Source organism: Solanum verrucosum, unplaced genomic scaffold (genome assembly GCF_900185275.1).
Source record: "Solanum verrucosum unplaced genomic scaffold, falcon-dt-bn FXZP01000182.1, whole genome shotgun sequence".
Lineage (NCBI taxonomy): Eukaryota > Viridiplantae > Streptophyta > Magnoliopsida > Solanales > Solanaceae > Solanum > Solanum verrucosum.
The window spans coordinates 6,285,773-6,305,234 of NW_026020378.1; the positions used below are offsets into that span (position 1 = coordinate 6,285,773).

Consider the following 19,462-nt stretch of genomic DNA (forward strand, 5'->3'; position numbering starts at 1 on the left):
GCCCCCCTTTCCAAAGAAAAACAAAAAACACAGAAGGATGTCCAATTTTTTGTAGCTTCACCCGATGTAGATGTTCTCAAGTTTCTAAAGCATTCTTTTCTTGGACTATCCAATTTTATGTGACATTTTTAGTCTTATTTATATTCTATATTAGAAACAACTTACTTTTCAATTATTTTTTTAATTTACAGCTACAGGTTTATTTTAGGACATAAACAAAAAAATTTACTTTTTCTTTAAAAATGTGCGAATTCAAATGAGGACATATAAATTATGACGGGATGGAGTAGTTAATTTTAAATATCAATTTTATTCGTAAATAAAATATTTATAATTATACAAATATCTATAACTTATTTTTAGATAAAAATCTTAATTTTTTTTCTCAGTTTTAAATATTTATGTCTGATGCAAGAATGGAATTTGAGAAGGAAACAAGCCACAAACTAAGCTAAGGTAAGAACTAGGCTAAATTAATCTAAGGATCATTTCATTCAAATCTCCCAAATGAGTACATACAAGGTATTTATACAATGCAAAACTGAACTCTAGACAAACAGAAATGACAATACTACCCTAATAAACTAACTTAGGGTCTTAAAGAAATAGGAATAGAAAATTGGGACTAAAATGTAAAGGATGGAAACTATGAACTCCCTTGGTTCAACTTGCAACAATGTCTAATTTATCCACCTTTCACCTAACTTGTGTCCACAGAGTATATTTTCAGGACTGACATTGTTACCTCATAATGTCTACACCCAGAAAGTAAAAAACTATGGGAATCAAAAACAGATAAGAGTTTTTAATTTAAGATACCTCCATATCAGATTTCTGGAATAAAAAAATGTGTTTTATTGAATTTAAGTGATTAATTATCAAAGTCGTGAGTAGAAAAAAATAATTAATAACCTTAATCAAGTACAAGGCCAATCGAGGTCATTCTGCCTAAAACATTCACTTGAAAATGAACGTCATTTCACAAACTTGTCATTTTTTTTTAGCTTATTCAAATATTATATTCCATATAGTATCTTTTTTTTTCCTGAAGATTATTTCTGGTAAAAAAAATATATCTTTTGCGTATCTAAAATGAATTTAGTAAAACTGGAATCAGATTCCTCCCAAAAAAAAAAAAAATTAAAAAAATGGAGAACCATCCATTCACGTTTCTTCAATTTGCCATGTCACTATTTAATATGGCCCCACAAAGGCCCACTTTCAGACGAAAAGGCGTGTCATCCACGCGACCGCCATAAGCTCGTATATAAAGGCGCTCTTCACCTTCTTCAACTCTCTCAGCACTCAGCAGCCATTGCCAACAAAGAGTGAAGCAAGAAAAAAATGCAATCTTTGCAGCAGAAGGCGTCGGAATGGAGTGGGGTTGACCCGAATGATGCATTCGCCATTGATGAAACCAATCTCTTTGAAAAACTTGGTCTTCAGACTTTCATCAATCTCTCTACCAATTTCTACAACAGGTTCATCCTTCTAATGATTATGTTAAAAAAGAAATGTTTTTTATTGATGGGTTTTCAGTTTCCTTAAATGGGTATTTTACAAAACTTGTTTTTGGTTGAATTGAATTACTATTTGTAATTTGGGTTGGGCTTTCTGTTTGTGTGTCAATCTGAAGGTAAATGAGGTTCATGTGTCTTGTTGCTTTTGTGTGTGGTGGGTGGGATTAGTAAGGATTTATGATTCCTTGATTATATTGACAATTTTGTTCTCTTTTCTTTTATTTCCTTTTTACTGATTGGTAAGGAAGTTCTGTAGGTTTGATTGCTCACTCAACAATTTCTTCTTCTCGAGTAAAGTAGATTACTCTTGCTCTGTGCGCTAGGGAGTCAGACTATGCTTAGTTCTCATTTATGATGTTTGAGCTGTGTGAGTTCTAGCTAGGAAGCAAGCGTGCTAAGGGTTGACAGGGCTGCTCAGCTGATGGTACCGAAGTGGGAGGGTCGTAGGAGCTACTAGTACAATGACCAATCTAATCTTTTTTCTCTACTAGTGCATTGACTAGTTATTATAATTACTTTGTAGAAGCACTGAACTGTATTTGTCCTGTTACATTTGCAAAAGAGGTGTTACAGGGATCCTTGATTTGTTGAATCTTTTGTTGTGTTAGTATATCCTTAGGCGCTAAGGAAACCGATTAGTGATAGAAGTTACTGTGAATAATATAAGCTGAATTCTGAAATTCTGGATTTTGTATTTAGTTTACTTGTTTGGAATGAAGTTGGTGATTATTGTAATTGTTGGATTTGCCTACTTTTTCTCCTCAGATGGCTTACCCTCATGAGGGAAGATATCTTGTTTTTGTTTTAGAAAACTGAGATTAGACTTTATATTTCACTAATACTTGTTCGAAGTTCTCCTTTGGGTGGTTCAAAAATAAGGTTATTGTGCCCTTTTTTTGAGTGTGTGTGGTTGGTTTTTTGGGGTAGGAGGGTGGGCAAGATCTCTCGAATCTTTGTTGTCAAGGAATCAATTGATGGCTTAAACTTACTGTGGATAAGTTGGCAAAGTTGTCTTCATATTACTTATTTGAAATGGAGGTTGATTGATAGAGTTGTGCACTTTTCTCCTCTATGATAGGAGGTCCACAGGTTGCGAATTATGATAGAAGGTTAGTAGATAGTCGAGCATTGTCTTACTTTTCGACGGGATAGGGCTTGATGGTAGTCTAGAGCATCATGTCTATCGTGATATTAGCCTTATTTATGTAGTTTCTGGCTTTTGGTATATGTTATCATCTATTGTTTACTATGGTTAGGTGATCCCACTATGTTGTTGTCACTGTTCCTTGCATGTACTATTAGTTGTCATGTTTTCTTTACTGCCATTTTTCTTTTCCATCATTACTTTGATTTGCTTTACTTGAGCTGAGGGTCTTTCGAAAATAACCTCTCTACATCCACGAGGTAGGGATAAGGTCTACATTCACTCTACCCTCCGTGAGGTAGGGGTAAGGTTTGCATACACTCTATCCTCCACAGACCCCACTTTGAGAGATTTCACTGGGTATGTTGTTGTTGTAATGGTTTACCTTTCTTTAGGGAAGATATTTGACTCTTGTTTCTGAAATTGAAATTAGGGTGTATGATGATGAGGAAGAGTGGTTTCGGTCAATTTTCTCTAATTCAAGTAAAGAAGATGCCATTAGGAATCAATATGAATTCTTTGTACAGAGAATGGGAGGGCCTCCTTTGTACTCAGAGAGAAAAGGCAAGTGTTATCTTGATATTTTATTTTATACCCAGTCTTCTACATCCCCAGTTTCAATTTGCCGAAGGTAGTTACCTGATATAACCGTCTATTGTGATGCTATTTTATGGCGACCTCAATTCTTGAGATTTAATCTATTTTGTCTCATAAACTTTAAACTGAACCTTCAAATTTTTTTATTGAGATTGGAAAGCATAAAGTTAACTTCTTTGATATCTGCGATAAAGATTATTTGTGACCGAAATAATTTTTTTTTAAATCAAAATGGTTCCCTTTTTATAATATTCTTCAAGGTTTATTTGTCCAGAGCATGTGATGTTGGTAACATACCACCTTTGTAGGCTAAGTTTTTCTGACTTTTGAGTGTCCACAACATTTTCTTGATTAATCAATCTGAATAAACACCAAGTCCATGTGAAAAGGAATAGTAACAAAGCTGTGGGAGTGATTTGAACTGAGTCCTTCACCATCCTCTTATAAACTTGGCCAACTAGCAATACGACATAGCATTCTCTCTTTACACCAAAATTGCAAATGAAATAAGAAGGATTCTTTGTATTACTGGATGCCACAACCTTTCGAGAATGAAAATTTGTTGGCATTTTAATTAGTTTAGTAGTGGAGAAAGAAACTGTCAGCAAGCTTGCTTTATAAAATCCCATTTGGAGAGTTTAGAGTGCCTTTGTCCTGTTTCCCAAATTTTTGGTGTACTACAGATGTTTAGGATTTATTAATGCTGATCACTTTTCTGGAGTCTTTGACCTTAAAACACTATTTTGATGACTATTCTCATGCCATCTTGGTGCGTTTATGTTACTTGTGATTTCTCAACAGCAAAGTATTACTAAAGGGAAGGAAAAGAATTATAGGATAGGAAAGTTCAAATAAGTATCAGTTTTGAAACATATTGTAATGACTCTTTCTTTCAGAAAACAGAACAGCTTAAGAGTTCCGTAATTATACCATGAAAACTCCTGTTTACGGATGGCATGACTGGAGATTCTCAGTCTGTTAATAAGTGTCCACTTCTTGATTTATTGATCAAGTCATTAAACATAAAAGGCTTAATACATAAACAAACACTCAAACTTTGCCTCAGTTGGCAAATAAATGCTTCAACTTTGAGTATGCACATCTAGACACCTCAACTTGCTTTGTCTTCACTGTGTCAGTTGGAACACTCCAACTCCTACTTACAAACTGTTCATCGAGACACCTTCAAAATTTATGAGCCACGTCAGTGTCGGGTATCCACAAGACACAGTTGGGACGAGTTTGGAGTGTTTAGTTGCCAATTGAGATCAAGTTGAAGTGTCTAGATGTGCACTCTCAAAGTTTAAGTGTGTACTTGTCAGCTGAGGCCAAGTTTAAGTGTTTGTTTACCTATTATGCCAACATAAAAGGTAGTTTTTTATGCTAGTTATTTCTCTTATTTTTTTCCAAGGCCATTTTCGCTATTGGGAAGGTTAGGCAGTGTATTGGAAGATAAAATATCCATCTTCTTTTATTTTGATTTTTTCGTAGAAAAGAAAGGAACAGATGAGAACTTGTATGTTGGATTAATAAAGGAAATATCTTAGGAGGATTGGGCTAAGTAGATCTCAAGTGGGCCTTCGCCTTTGCTTAGACAGCCTTTCAGGGAAGGCACCAAAACACTAAGACATGAAGCTTAGCTGAGTTGGCCCTCCTGTGCTGTTTTGAAGAGGATGAAAGTAAATAGTAAAAATAGTTTGAGAAGCTATATATTACTTGTTCTTTTCTAATATGTTATAGATGAAATTTTTAGTGAGTCGGACAGGAAATAAGAAAACATTAAAACTTCACATTTTCATCTTTGCATCCAAACAACAAATTATACTGGTTTTGAAACTTGATTGATGTTGTTCACTTCATGCATTTACTTAATTGCAGTTTCTTTTAATATTTCTTTCTCCATAGTTAGTGATAAAGTTATTTTCTCTAACATTAGACATATATTTTCATATTTTCTTCATCTGTGCCCTTCACTAAAATAAGAATTTTAATTGACCTTTGCTCTTAAAACTCCAAAAGAGTGTTTTCCTACATGTTCAAGTGCAGAAATAATTAGGTCTGGTCATCGAATCATATTTACACTCTACTAGTTTGTCCCTCTTTTAGTCTGTGTCACCATTGTTGTTACTATTTACTAACCAGGAGCACTCATGTCCCTATCATCTTTCTCAGCTAGAAGATAGTAACTAGATTTGTTTGGATCCATCCTCATCCCTACTAGTTTTCTTGTTCTTGTCTTAGATCATAAAAAGAAATAGCTATTACCTAATCAACCAAGTTATCAATTAACACATATCTATTGCAAATCAACTATTTCTCCAATCAGCCATTACTACACTGCATTTTTATCTCCACGATGGTGGCTTTGAAGACTTTTGCTAGATCAGTAATGATTGATCTTTTGTGTCTAATGAAACCTCCTTTGCCACAGTGATAGGCTTGTTAATTGCTTGAAGGTTTTGGTCAGCAGTTTGTGCTATTTGTGTACTAGATTATTCCGTTTTTCTTCTGTATCTGCCAAAACCAGAAAACTTTCCCCACTCTGCTTAACAAATGCTTTCGACCAATTGTGAATCCAAAAAAGAAAAACAAAGAAAGAAAGAGCAGTACTTAAAAATATTGATAAAAATAAGCTTCTTGGGGATGAGTTGGGACTCCTATGGTGAGGACCGTTAGAGGAAGGCCATCAGCAAATCAACGTCCAACTGCTCAGTGTTTGATATGGTTTTTTTTTGGTAATAAAATGTGAAATATTACCATAACACCAACAAGGAATACAAACTAAGAGCATCTAGTCTTCCTGCTACCTTCTAGGAAGAGTGCAAGAAGAACCTAGACCTCGGAAAAAGAACAAAACCAACTGCCTATTCTAGTTACAAATTCTATCTATCAAGCATGGACATTTGCTTGCTTTTCTTGCACAACTAAACATACTCACTCTTTCTTTCAGTTCTCTTTGAATCTGTGTCACTATACCTCCATTATTTACAATTGTTTGCCTGTATACTTTCCAATTCCTAGCCTGCCAAGTATAATATACTAATGCTCCACAAATTGCAGCCATCACTTCTTTTTTGAATTGCCTCCAGTGTCTTCCTTTGATCCATTGTAAACTTTGTTTAAAAACCTTTTGTGGAATGTCAATTCCCATCCATGTTGCTAACACAGTCCTTGCTTCATTAATCCATTTGCATTCAGCAAACAGATGTTGATCAGTCTCATCCACTCCGTCATCACATAAGCAGCACACTGTGTTCTCTACCTGGATATGCATCCTTTGTAGCCTTTCTTTAGTCAACAACTTGTTTTGATATGCCAACCAACTAATCATTCTCTGTCTTGGTAACATTATGCAATTCCAAATCAGGTCTGCTTCCCTCATTACATTCATGTTCCCCAGTAGAGCATTATAACTACTAGATACTGAATATTGCCCATTACTAGTCAACCTATACACACCTCTATCATACCAAGTTGACATCATATCTTTAAGGGCATTCAGTCTTCTCCAGTACCAACTGCTGTCTTGTGATGGTTCATGACTCCAAATATCTTCATCTGCTTTCATATAGATTTCATTTACCCATTTCGCCCACAGCACATCCTTCTTATTAACTATTTGCCACAATAATTTCCCCACTGATGCTAAGTACCACAACTTACGTCTTTTTACATTCAACCCTCCATATTTCTTTGGTTTACAAACATTATCCCAAGCCACAAGTGATATCTTTCTGTGTCCCTCTGAGCTTCCCCATAAGAACATTCTGCATTGTTTATCAATATCATCCAATACACTTTGTGGTAGAATGAACACAGCTCCCCAAAAATTATATATGGAAAATAGAACTGCATTGATAATCTGTACTCTTCCAGCATAAGAGAGTTGCCTTGCATAACCACTTTTTATCCTACAAGTTATTTTCTCCACCGATGACATTCCACTTTACTCCATTTCCTTGATGACAGAGGTAGTCCTAGGTATCTTATGGACAGAGAACCTAGAACAGATCCTGTTCCTTTCAAAATCAATTGCTTGGTGCTATCCTCCATACCAGCTAGAAAGATACTAGACTTGTCCATGTTGGCCACAAGTCCAGTTACTTCACTGAAATGCTTTAAAGCTTCCATGATTCTTTTTATAGAATTCATATTACCTTTACAGAACACCATTAAATCATCTGCAAAGATGAGATGAGTAAGCTTGTTAGACTTGCACATAGGATGAAATTTGAAATCAGGTACCTCACTCATCTTCCCAAAGAGTCTAGTAAGATATTCCATTACTAGCACAAATAAAAGTGGTGACATAGGATCTCCTTGCCTTAGTCCTCTTCTCCCTTGAAAGTAACCATGACCCTCACCATTTACTTTGATAGTGAACTTGGTGGATGTCACACACCTCATCACTAACTGAGTAAAAGGCTCAGGAAAACCATACCCCTGTAATCGAAACTCCAACCCAAGTTTTCTTCCTGCCATGCCATGAGATGATCTGGAAATGTGATGTCAACATCAATGGTTCTAATACTTTCTTTGAATGATTGGTGGACAAGTTAATTGGATGTAGAATTTCAAGTTTCTCCTCTACATTATATCTGAAGTAGTCTCATTTCTCTTACTTGATGCTTTTTGTAGTTTGAAAAACTGTAAGGACTTGCTTACTTGGACTTTATGCAGGTCATCCAGCATTAATTGGACGCCATCGCCCATTTCCAGTCACTCATAAGGCTGCTGATAGATGGCTACAACATATGCAACAAGCACTAGACAGCGTTACAGACATTGACGAAGACTCCAAAATTAAAATGAACAACTTTTTCAGGTACAAGCTAAATCTTATTTGAACTTACCTCAAGTAAATGCACTTGTGCAGTCTGAAAGAATCGCGTACATTTTTTTTTATTTGCTTTTCAGGCACACTGCATTCTTTCTGGTAGCTGGAGATGAGTTAAAGAATCAAAACCAGAGTGTTGCATGTAAGCATGCTGCCAATAAGCCAGCTGCAGAATAAGCTTTTACAAAATGATTGATCATAGAAATAACAATGATGTACTGTGATTGTTGACTTATGATTATCTCATCAATCAAATTTGAGAATGTACCTTCTCAATTATTGAGTCCTACCTTTGGTTATTATTATTATTACCCCACAGTGAAAGCTCATAAACATTAATGTAGCAGGAAGACATTATCATGTGTGTATTTCACCTAGTCTCGAGAGAGAGTCAGAACTTACTCCATGATGAATTTCGTTATCTTAGGACAGTTATAGTTATGGTCGTTGTTCATCGGGCTTCCGTGGTTGGTCCCTTGTCACCAAATCACCAACTTTCTTAATCCAAAAATATGAATCTCATATTGCAAAATAAATTTGTAAAAAATTGCTATCTCCAAGTTGACATTTCAAGTCTTGATTTTTTCTCTTTCTCCTGGGGAAGGGATGGTTGAGTTTACTGAACTGAAATCTTGGTTGTATATGAGAAGCCAAATTTAAACAACAAAGATCAATTGAATTAAACCAAGCAAAGATAAATAAATAAACTCTTTATTTACAACCACAAAAACTTAAAAGGGGTATTTAATATCCAATCACATTAATCAACATACCTAATAATACTATTAAATAGACCAAATTTTCACTAAAGAAAGACATGAGATAAGAAATCCCGTGTTTCACTAAGCCTTTGAATAGGCGCAATCCCAACTCCTGAATTCAAGTTGATTCTATTTCGACTCTTCCTCATATTATAACCCAATAAACTCCTTCGTGCGCGAAGATCTAGCATATCTAGCTGAAAAAGACCTATAAAGATTATCAGGCTCAACTCTTCCAACTTCTCCCCCTTCATCAAAATTCTTCATATATGTTTCTTCATCATATACACAAGAAAAACTATTATTATTATTGAAACTTCTCTTCTTGTGCATTTTTATTCTCCTCCAAAAAGCTAGCCACCTTGGTGATGATGATGATAATGAACAAGAAGAAGAAGCATGATCACATGATGATGATTCTCTTTGCATGTAGTTTTTCCCAAGCCTTACACTTTTGCTTCTTGTTTTGTTCCAATTCACTTTCCCAATTATTTGCATTTTTTCTCTTTTTCCAATAATCTTCAATTATATTTGAGAATATATATATTTGCCTACCATTCAAAAATTTCTTGGCCTTTTATAGCTGGAGAGTACTCTCATGGGATGTTCCCTTCTTTGCCTTTTGATTAGATATAATTAAGCAAATTATAAACTAGTGGTGTGGAAACATTCTTTAAAGATAATTAACAAAAACAATATTACCTAAAATTCTAAACAATATAACTAAATACCATTCAAAAAGGGTACATAACTAACATCCATTTTTTTTTTTTTTGCGATATTACCTAAAATTCTAGTGGTGTATATAATTCATCCAACCATGTCGATGGTTAATTAAATGTAATAAATAAATGAACATAAATTATAACTCATTCCATTCACGTTTACTTGTCTACTGTGATTAAAAAAAACTTTAACTCGTTCACTTCAGTATATTAAAAAAATAAAATTGGTTTTGCCCTTAACATTAGTTGTTCATTTCTAAATCATTTTCCAAATCTATTAAAACTATACGCTAATTAATATGGATATTGTGAGAAAATATGTACTTTATTTATTATTATTTTTAAATAAAATGAAAAAGAGGATATTATATTCTGAAATGTAAAAGCAAAAAATCAAAAGTAAAAGTAATGTTGGAAAAAAGAAAAAGAGTGACATTGCTTTTCACTTTTACAGCAACTTCTCCCGGCAATATTTTTTGTGTTTTAAGGCAGTGGCCACATATAAGTTTTTTGCAAGTGATGTGAATATTTGAACAACTAAAACAAATGAATAAATTGTTATAATAATAGTAAGTGATATATATTATTTTTCATGTTTACACAGAATATTTTATATTTATATACATATTTAAACCACTACTAAAAATTAATTATTTTCTCACTGAAATTCCTACTTAAAAAAATGTTCAGTGATTATCTCCACATATTATTTGACTGAATCAATGTGAAAAAAAATTGTTTCATATGGAAGAACTAAGAAGTTTCCCACAATTTCAGTAGGAAGTTGTTTCCTTCATGTATTGTTCAGTTAACTGATTTGGTGGGAAATGAATGAAAAAATTAAATCACATCCTATAACATAAATTCTCATTGATATTTAATGGGAAAAACCTTTGTTTCTTGTAGTGAACAAGATATGTCCGCCTACGTTTTAAGATTGTTATACATTTCTTAAGAAAGAACTTTAACAACTTTAATAATAAAATTACTTCTCGCTCAATGTTTCATTTAATTAATACTCCACTAACTAAAACAATATGTAAATTTGAAGAAAAAAAAGGATAATAAATGACTTCACTTTTATTTTATAAAAAAAATACTTAAAAAATTAAATTTTAAAATAATTTCAGTTTCCATCATATCCTATGAATAAGATGTACAGATATTAGTCTTGTTGGTAGTCCACCTAGGTATTTTCAAACTATTTGTTAGGTAAGATGTCTTTTTATGATAATAATAATAATTTTATATAACTAGGAAAATGATTACCACATGAGCCTTGTATCTTAGACAAAAAGAATCATAAGGAAAAAGTGACCTTTGATTTTATATTTTAGTTTGTATCACAAAAGTAGGATGATGAAGATAAGGGTTTCATGTGACTATGTATTTTTGGTTAATAAAGTGGATAGTATTTTTTTATTTGGTGTCTGATAATATATTTAAATTTAATTAATTTAGATTCACGCTATGTAGAGTCGTTTTATTCATGAGAAGTGTTTTCTATTAAAAAGAATTTCATATTTAGAATTCGAACTCAAAATCTTTAGTTAAAAGAGAAAAATTCTCATTCACTGCACTACATTTTAATGATAAAGCAGATAGTATTTGATATTATTTCCATTGAAACAAACTTTCTGCCATAAACCATTGTTGGGTCATTCTATTTCTTTACCTTAAAAAGAGTTGTTAGCTTTGTCATTTTATTATATATACACATCATTCTAATCCAAATTGGCTAGAGAAAAAATAATTTAAATATCATATGTTTAGTATGTGGATAGTAATTCGATACTTAAAACTTCAATAATGGTAACTTTTTTCACACAAGACTCGCTTTTTTTTTTTTCTTTAAGGAGTTACATTTAAGCTATGTACAGTGAGACCTCAATACTATAACAATCATTTTTTATAATTACATTAAACCATAACAATTAAGTTTTTTTCTTAGAAATCGAATATTCATGTTATGTTATATTATATATAATCTACAACAATATTTCGCTACAAAAATATTCAAAAAAACTAATTTTAACTTTGATGAAGCAAGATTTAAAGGATGCTATAAAATAAGTTATGCCATGATTAGTGCCATGATTAGTAGCACTTATTGTCATGATTTAACATTGAAGTGAGTTTCGGTCTCAAAATTTCTTAGTTTTAAAGATGAATACTTTTTTTTCCTCAAAAATAAAATTTATTTTGTATTATTCTCAAAAATATTTTTTTAGTAAGTTTAGCTTTATCTTGAAAATAGTCAAAAAATAATAATTATGGGAGTTGCATTGTTTTCATGAATCAACTCAAAAATAGTTGAAATATAAAGTTCCAAAGCCAAACTACAACATCATTAAGATAAGGAATATAAGTATAGCCAAAAGGTAGATACCAAAAAAGAAAAGATACCCGCGACACCACATCTTAGCCGATTGTTTTAGTGACGGGGTCAAAAATTTTATCAAGAGTCTATTAAAAAAAATTGTGTTATTTGAGGTTCAAATCAAAACTTGTCCATTCAAATTGACATTTATTATCACTACGCTAAAGACATACTCCTTCCGTCCCTTTTTAGTTGTCCACTTTAGAAATGGCACACAGATTAAGGCAACAATGATTAGCACAGTGAAGTTACAATTTTACCCTTATGACAACTTTTCACTTCAAAATTACAACCACTTATTTGAATTCAAGTGAAATAAATTGGAGGGAAACAACATACACTTTTACAATTTTCAAGAAGTGTAAATAAGGGTATAATAGGAAAAAATTTGTTGTCCTTTCTTGATTTGTCAAAATGGACAACTAAATAGGGACAACTAAAAAAGGAAATATGGACAAGTAAATAGGGACGGAGGGAGTAGCTTTTATTAAGAGTACCCACTTTTAAATATATATTTTTTAAATACATAATTTAACATATATATAGTGTAATTTTCTAATGAAGGGTGTCCATTATGTGAGTCCGGAGCCAAAAGGGCAATTTTTTTCTTTCAAAAAACTAAAATGACACATCAAAAAAAAAATTAACCAAAAGGGCAAAATCGCTCCGTCAAGAGCGATTTTCTTCTGACAAAAGTTGTTGTACATTAAAAAAAATAAAAAAAAATAGCAGCGATTTTGGTTAAGAATTAAAAAAAATAATTAATTTTATATTCTTTTATTATTATTTATATTTTATGATATATAATTCAATGTTCCTCATGCTTCAACAATTTTATTGAGTATATTGTCCGTCTTGTTTATCATTTTTATATTATTAATAATTAACAATAGGCATGAAAATAATAGCACTAGGCATGAAAAACGCTGCCCCTACAGCGATGCGTAAGGAAAAAATTTTTTGACTTAAAAGCAGCGATTTTTAATTAAAAAAAAAGAAAAAAAGATTTTAGACAAAATTGCTGCTAGGGCAGCGATTTTTTGTCATTGTGTCAGAGGGAAATCGCTTCGTCAGGATCGCTTTTGCCCTTTTGGTTTTAAAAAAATTTGATGTGCCGTTTTGAAATTTTTGACAATTTTTTTTGTCCTTTTGACTCTGAACTCTCCATTATAATCATGTCATGGATGGCTATAGCTCCGCCTCTGATTTGTCCTCAAACAAATGAGAAAATAACTCAACAACAACTTATATTATCTTCTTTCTATTCCTTCACATGTCATACCATCAACTCCAATTATAATAAATTAATCAAACAACTACTATTTTTTCAATTGGCCAGTAATATAATACTTCAATTCTTTCGTTTTAACAACTTAACAAACCCTTTTTCCTATTAGATGTTTAGTATTAACAAATGTGTATTTATTAAACATTCATGTAAAGAGGAGATATGCTCGGATGAATAAGTGAGGAGATGCGAGAGGTTAGTTATACAGGATAAAAGGAGGGATAGAGATGGTCAAAGAAGAAGTATTGAGGAAAGGTGATAAAACATGATATGATTCAACTTTAGGTTATCAAAGACATAACTCTAGATACGTATTAGAATAGAAGATTAGTAGATAGTATATTGTTGCATTTTCAAGGTCCACACCCATGTACACATCACATGCACACTACCCCAGCACTATCATCGCTGCCTGAACGTACTATAAAAAAGAAAATTGATTTTTCCTTTACTAGTTTTACTAAAACTTTGGCAAAAGTATTCATTACCCCATGAACTTGAAGCTTTTTATACGGTGTACACCTAAACTAAATTTTGTTTTAATTACTCCCCCGAACTTGTTTATTCCTCCCTCGCGTACACCTTTGTTGTCCACTTGGCGTAGAAATTGACAACACACTCTGCTAAGCGCGTGAGGAAGTGATTTTTTGCCACATCATAACGCTACAGCGGTAAAAAAAACGTAAAATCTTCATTTTTCTTTAATATTTGGCATATTTTAAACGAAAAATAGGGCAAAATGTAAATGAAAAATAAAATAAACAAAGATTAACACTTACTTGGTAAGAATTTCAAACAAATTTGAAATTTAATCGACTAACTTCACGTCTAGAAAAATCCAAATCCAAAAATAACTTTTAAACAATAAATAAATTTAAGAAGAACTATCCAATGAATAAATATTATTCCCAACAATAAAAGTCTTGTGCTGGCATTTAATTTGAGTTCTCCGGTACTAAATATTAATTTCTTGAAGATTTTCGAGTTTAGTCCGGAAGTTTTAGTGAGAAGTTTAGTCCGAAAGTTTAGGTGAGAAGCCTAGGTGAGAAGGTGAGAAGGTTTGATATTTATTTTTGCCATATTAATTTATCTAGGTGGCTATTATTTATCCAGGTGGAAATCCACGTCACCACTTTTGCCAGTTGTCGCACGCGTGTAGTCACAATAGGAGCAGGTGGACAATAAAGGTGTACACGACGGAGGAATAAACAAGTTCGAGGGGGTAATTAAAACGAAATTTAGTTTAGGTGTACACCGTATAAAAAGCTTCAAGTTCAGGGGGGTAATGAGTACTTATGCCTAAAACTTTTAGTTGTGTTTTAAACATTTTTAGAGGTAAGTGTCAAAAACACACCTAAATTATACTTCTTTTTTTAGTTTCATACTTAAACAATTTAGAGTGTGAGTTTCATACCTAAACTATCACTTATAAGTTTGAGAAACACACCTCTCTCTTTTATAACACTTTCATTATGGTGTGTGTAATACACTCTCTGTTTTACTTAAAAAGATTGTAACATCATACTCCACATGGACAAAACATTTCATCTTGGCAAAAATTAAATAAATTAAGTATTACTTAAAATTAAAGATTAAAAAATTATTATCCCAAAAAAATAATTTTTTTATAAAATAAAATGTAAAATATTTTTCTTACTCCACTCCATCACTTCCTTTCACCGTACCCCCCCCCCTTTTGGTTTAAATTTCCTTTCTCTAACCCTCCTCTTCCAATTTTTTTCTCGTTTTGTGTTAGATATATACATATCGAAAATATGTTTTACTTGCCGCTGCAAGACTTTTTTTAAAATAAATTTTTTATTTATGTTATATTCGATATGAAAAAAATTCCTACAAATATATGTACATATCTAACACAAAACGAGAAAAATGTATAAATAAATAAATAACTAATGAGCGGAGGGTTAAATAGGATGGGGTAGAATTTTTATTTTTTTAAAATAAAATAATATCAATTTTTTTTTGAGAAATGAGTGTGTGGTTTTTTTTTTTTTTTGGGGGGGGGTGGGGGGAGTGTCAAGTATGAATTTTTAAAAATATATTATAAAAGAAGGGATTATTCGGGGGGGGGGGGGGGGGAGGTGGTGAAGTGGGGTAAGAAAAATAATTTAAATTTTATATTTTAAAAAAATATTTTTTTGGGGATAGTAATACTTTAATCTTTAATTTTGATTAATATTAATAATTTATTATTTAATTTTTGTCAAGGTGGAATATTTTATTCATGTGGAATGTCATGTGTCAATGTTTTTTCAAATAAAGGAGAGAGTGTATTACACACCACTGAGGTATGTTTCTCAAATTAATAAGTGATAGTTTAAGTATGAAACTAAAAAAAAGATAGTTTAGGTATGTATTTAACACTTATCTCAATTTTTTACTATAAATAAGTTTAAAAATACTATTTTTACTCAAACTTTATTTTTGTGAGAAATATTGAAGATACTCTTAAACTCGATGCAAATTATTAGTTTTATCCCCGAACTATTGACATTCGTACACCCCTCTACTTGACTAACTAAACTTAGATACACTTCGATATATGCAACATGACATAACAAATAGGCTCACACTCTTGTAAAAACACATGACACTTAATAAAAAATTGAGAGAGGTGATGAAAATATCCTAAATTTTGTGAGAATTTAGGGGTGTATTTAAGTTCAGTTAGCTAAGTAAGGGGGTGTTTTTAAAATAACTATCAATAGTTCAAAAATGAAACTAATAATTAACGTCAAATTCAGAGTAAAAAATATTACAATGTTGAAATGTCACTCTCCAAATTTTAGTATCCAAGAAAAAATTGGAGCACTAGCATACTGCCATATCACCATAGAAGAAAAATGGTATCTTTAGAGCAAAAGGCATCAGAATGGAGTGGAGTTGATCCAAAGGATGCAGTTGCCATTGATGAGATTAATCTCTTTGAAAAACTTGGTCTTCAAACTTTCATCAATCTATCTACCAATTTCTACAACAGGTCCATCCCCAAACCCCAAATATATTACAGTAATTGTTTTTTGATGTGTGTACAATTTCTTCAAATTGGTATTCAAGAAAACTCATTAAAGTTTGAGGCTTTTGTTGAATTGAGCTTTCTGTTTTATTGGTTTATTTTGGGAGGGGAAAGGGAGGTTTATATGTGTTCAAGATATTTGATTCTTTAATTATGTTAATTTCTGTGCTATTTCATCAACGATTTAGGTTAGAGTGGAGTGGTAAATATTGCTTCATACTTGACCAGAGTAATCTCGGGTTTGAGTCTCCTTATATGTAGTCATCTTAGTAAGGAAGCGCATTATCCCCAAATGTATGGTTTCCTAGTGCAAATTCGGATTTAGTCGGGATCCAGTGTGAATACTGAACACCGAGAGGGAAACCAAAAAAAAAGTGTATCTCACAAATGGAATCTAGAGAGATTAATTAGTTGTATGCGTATCTTACTACTTCTAACTTTTGTGGACATAGAGAGTTTGTTTCTTCTGATAGACCCTCCGCTCGAAAGAGTGGACTTTTAAGTTATTGTATTTCTAAAAGAACAGAGTTAATTTATTTGCTACATTATATTACTATCTATTTTTTGTTATCCTTGATGAGGGTAGAAATTTGACTCTTGTTTTTGGAATTGAAATTAGGGTGTATAATGATGAGGAAGAGTGGTTTCGATCAATTTTCTCGAATTCAAATAAAGAAGAAGCCATTAGGAATCAGTATGAGTTCTTTGTGCAAAGAATGGGAGGGCCTAATTTGTACTCACAGAGGAAAGGTAATGAAGAGTTCTCTTAAGACCTTGTTTGTACACTTCTCAAGTTCTAGGTTATATATATCAGTGTCAATTGTAAACTTATCCTTTTATAATCGAGAAATCTTTGAGGGTTAGTACTGTATGATTCGAAAATGGACTCACCCTTCTATCCTTATTCAGTTAAATATCTGGTTTTTGTCGATGGCTGAATCTGAACCGGTGACACGTAATTAATCCACACATCATATGTTGTGCTCTTATCACTGGACCAAAGCCCTGGCCCCTGGGGCTATGGTATCCTTCAAGTTTAGTAGATTATTTGCAAAGGAAATGAAGCATTTTCTCCAAATGGTTCCCATTTTATAGTATCTTCAAGGTTTATGTTGAACAGAACTAGTGTTATTAGCACCACACTGTCTGTTGAACAACACTAAGGGGTCGTTTTGTTGTTGGTTAGGAAGTGAATTATATTCATGTATTAAATTAGTTCCACGTTTGGTAGCATTTTAGTTGTTATGTATAAAATTCAGCACATCAAGTACGACATGTTGTTATCAGTTTACAATCCCGCATAACTGTTACATGTATAAGTTATTAGGGAATCTATGTATTATTTTACTAAATCTTGCATAACTAATCTTTACATAACTAATACCTGTATAATTCTAACCAACAACGAAACGATACCTAAGTTCTGATCCCTTTTATTGTGTCTGGAACATTTCAAGAAAGAAAATTAGTTAGCTTTTTAATTAGTTGTGCAACAGAGAAAGAAACTGTCAGCAAGATAGCTTGAGAAACTTTCATTTGTAGTGTTTATTTGAACTTTGTGCAGGCCATACAGCATTGATTGGACGCCACCGCACGTTTCCAGTAACTCATAAGGCTGCAGAGAGATGGTTACACCATATGCAACAAGCATTAGACAGTGCAGCAGATATTGATGAAGATTCCAAAACTAAAATGATCAACTTTTTTAGGTATATATAAGCTAATGTCATCTGAACTATATATGCACATAGTTGATTCGCCTTTGTAACGTTACATTTTGTTTGATTTTCAGGCACACTGCATTCTTTTTGGTAGCTGGAGTTGAGTTGAAGAATCAAAACAAAGGAACAGGATGTAAGAATTGCAGCCACCACCACTAAGCAAGTTGATGAGTTTAGTTGACTATATTGATATAAGAATTGTGCCTCAATCGCAAACCAGTTGGGATTGACTATATGAATCCTGACTGTTTATGTTATCGCTCCTTGTGAGTACATGATATGTAATAATGATTAGATCATAAAATCCTTTGGGGAATTACTTCAGTCTGCAATTTTTGTGAAAATTTCAAGTCATTCGAACACCTTATAGTAATGGCTTGCATCCATTTAAATTGTTTAATGTGAAAACAAATACACTATTGGAGGGGGTCTTTGGTAAAGAGGCTAACTTATTCATATATTAATTTTTGTATTTGTATTAGTTATACAAGATTTGGTAGCTAGTTAAGAAGTAAGTTTGAACAAAACTTTTCTTCTAAGCTCACAAAATTCACTTGTATGTTTCTAAGAAATTTAATCTCGTTATGATATTTGAAATACTGAATGTGCCTCTTTATTTTTTATTCACATCACAAAATCCATCAATATCACCACGTGAATGGAAAATGGTCATTTGTTTTAAGTTTAACACAATTAAGATTTAATTGTTTTTCGATAAATACATTTTTTCGTTAACGATCTTTTACATGTATCTAGATAGATAATACAAATACAAATCACATAATTAGTTTTAAAATCGTCTTTGATCTGAAATTCCAATTTTTGCAAAATTGTGTCATCAAAAGAAACGGAAATGGAACCACTCTAAATATCAGAGCCAGGTTTCGATCCTGGGACCTGTGGGTTATGGGCCCACCACGCTTCCGCTGCGCCACTCTGATTTGTTGTTATAGTTACATCAATTAACTTTAATAATGGTTTTACATGATATAACTCCTCCAGTCCAGTACTATGTAATTATCTTTAATGAAGCCGTTGGAGAACTTTTAGGTGAAAATTTACATTAGTATTCCTCTTTGATATCCGCAGCGGAGCCCCTCGGATTCGCACACCGTACAGAAAGAGATTCATAAAATATGACTGAAATTTATATTGGAGCCCGACTAATTTGGATTCGCGCACATCATATCAAGTATGATAAATATCATATTAGAACTCGGCTAATCCGAATGTACACATATCCGTATTAGAACTCGACTAATCCAAATGTACACATATCCATATTAGAACTCGATTAATCCGAGAGATTCATAAATATGACTGCTGGTTCGGGAACAGATACAAGTTTTGCAAGGTGGGACCCGCATAGCTGAAGTGAACACGCATTTGTAATGTATGTATACATACACCAGCCCTCTTCCATTCGACCAATCTCAAATTAGTTTAAAGAGT

At 32.6% G+C, this 19,462-nt stretch overlaps 2 protein-coding genes across 2 annotated transcripts; both read left to right on the forward strand.

Moving 5' to 3' along the window:
* The first annotated feature begins 1,289 nt into the window (after positions 1 to 1,289).
* LOC125838824 (two-on-two hemoglobin-3-like) lies at positions 1,290 to 8,466 on the forward strand. The gene is made up of 4 exons (XM_049517852.1): positions 1,290 to 1,481; positions 3,098 to 3,228; positions 7,942 to 8,086; positions 8,179 to 8,466. The coding sequence occupies exons 1-4, from the start codon at positions 1,345 to 1,347 to the stop codon at positions 8,273 to 8,275; spliced, it is 510 nt and encodes a 169-aa protein (XP_049373809.1). The 5' UTR covers positions 1,290 to 1,344; the 3' UTR covers positions 8,276 to 8,466.
* A 7,571-nt stretch (positions 8,467 to 16,037) lies between these two features.
* LOC125838823 (two-on-two hemoglobin-3-like) lies at positions 16,038 to 18,479 on the forward strand. Its single transcript, XM_049517851.1, has 4 exons — positions 16,038 to 16,253; positions 16,909 to 17,039; positions 17,854 to 17,998; positions 18,082 to 18,479. Exons 1-4 carry the CDS (start codon positions 16,117 to 16,119, stop codon positions 18,167 to 18,169), a joined length of 501 nt encoding a protein of 166 aa, XP_049373808.1. The 5' UTR covers positions 16,038 to 16,116; the 3' UTR covers positions 18,170 to 18,479.
* Positions 18,480 to 19,462: the final 983 nt, after the last annotated feature.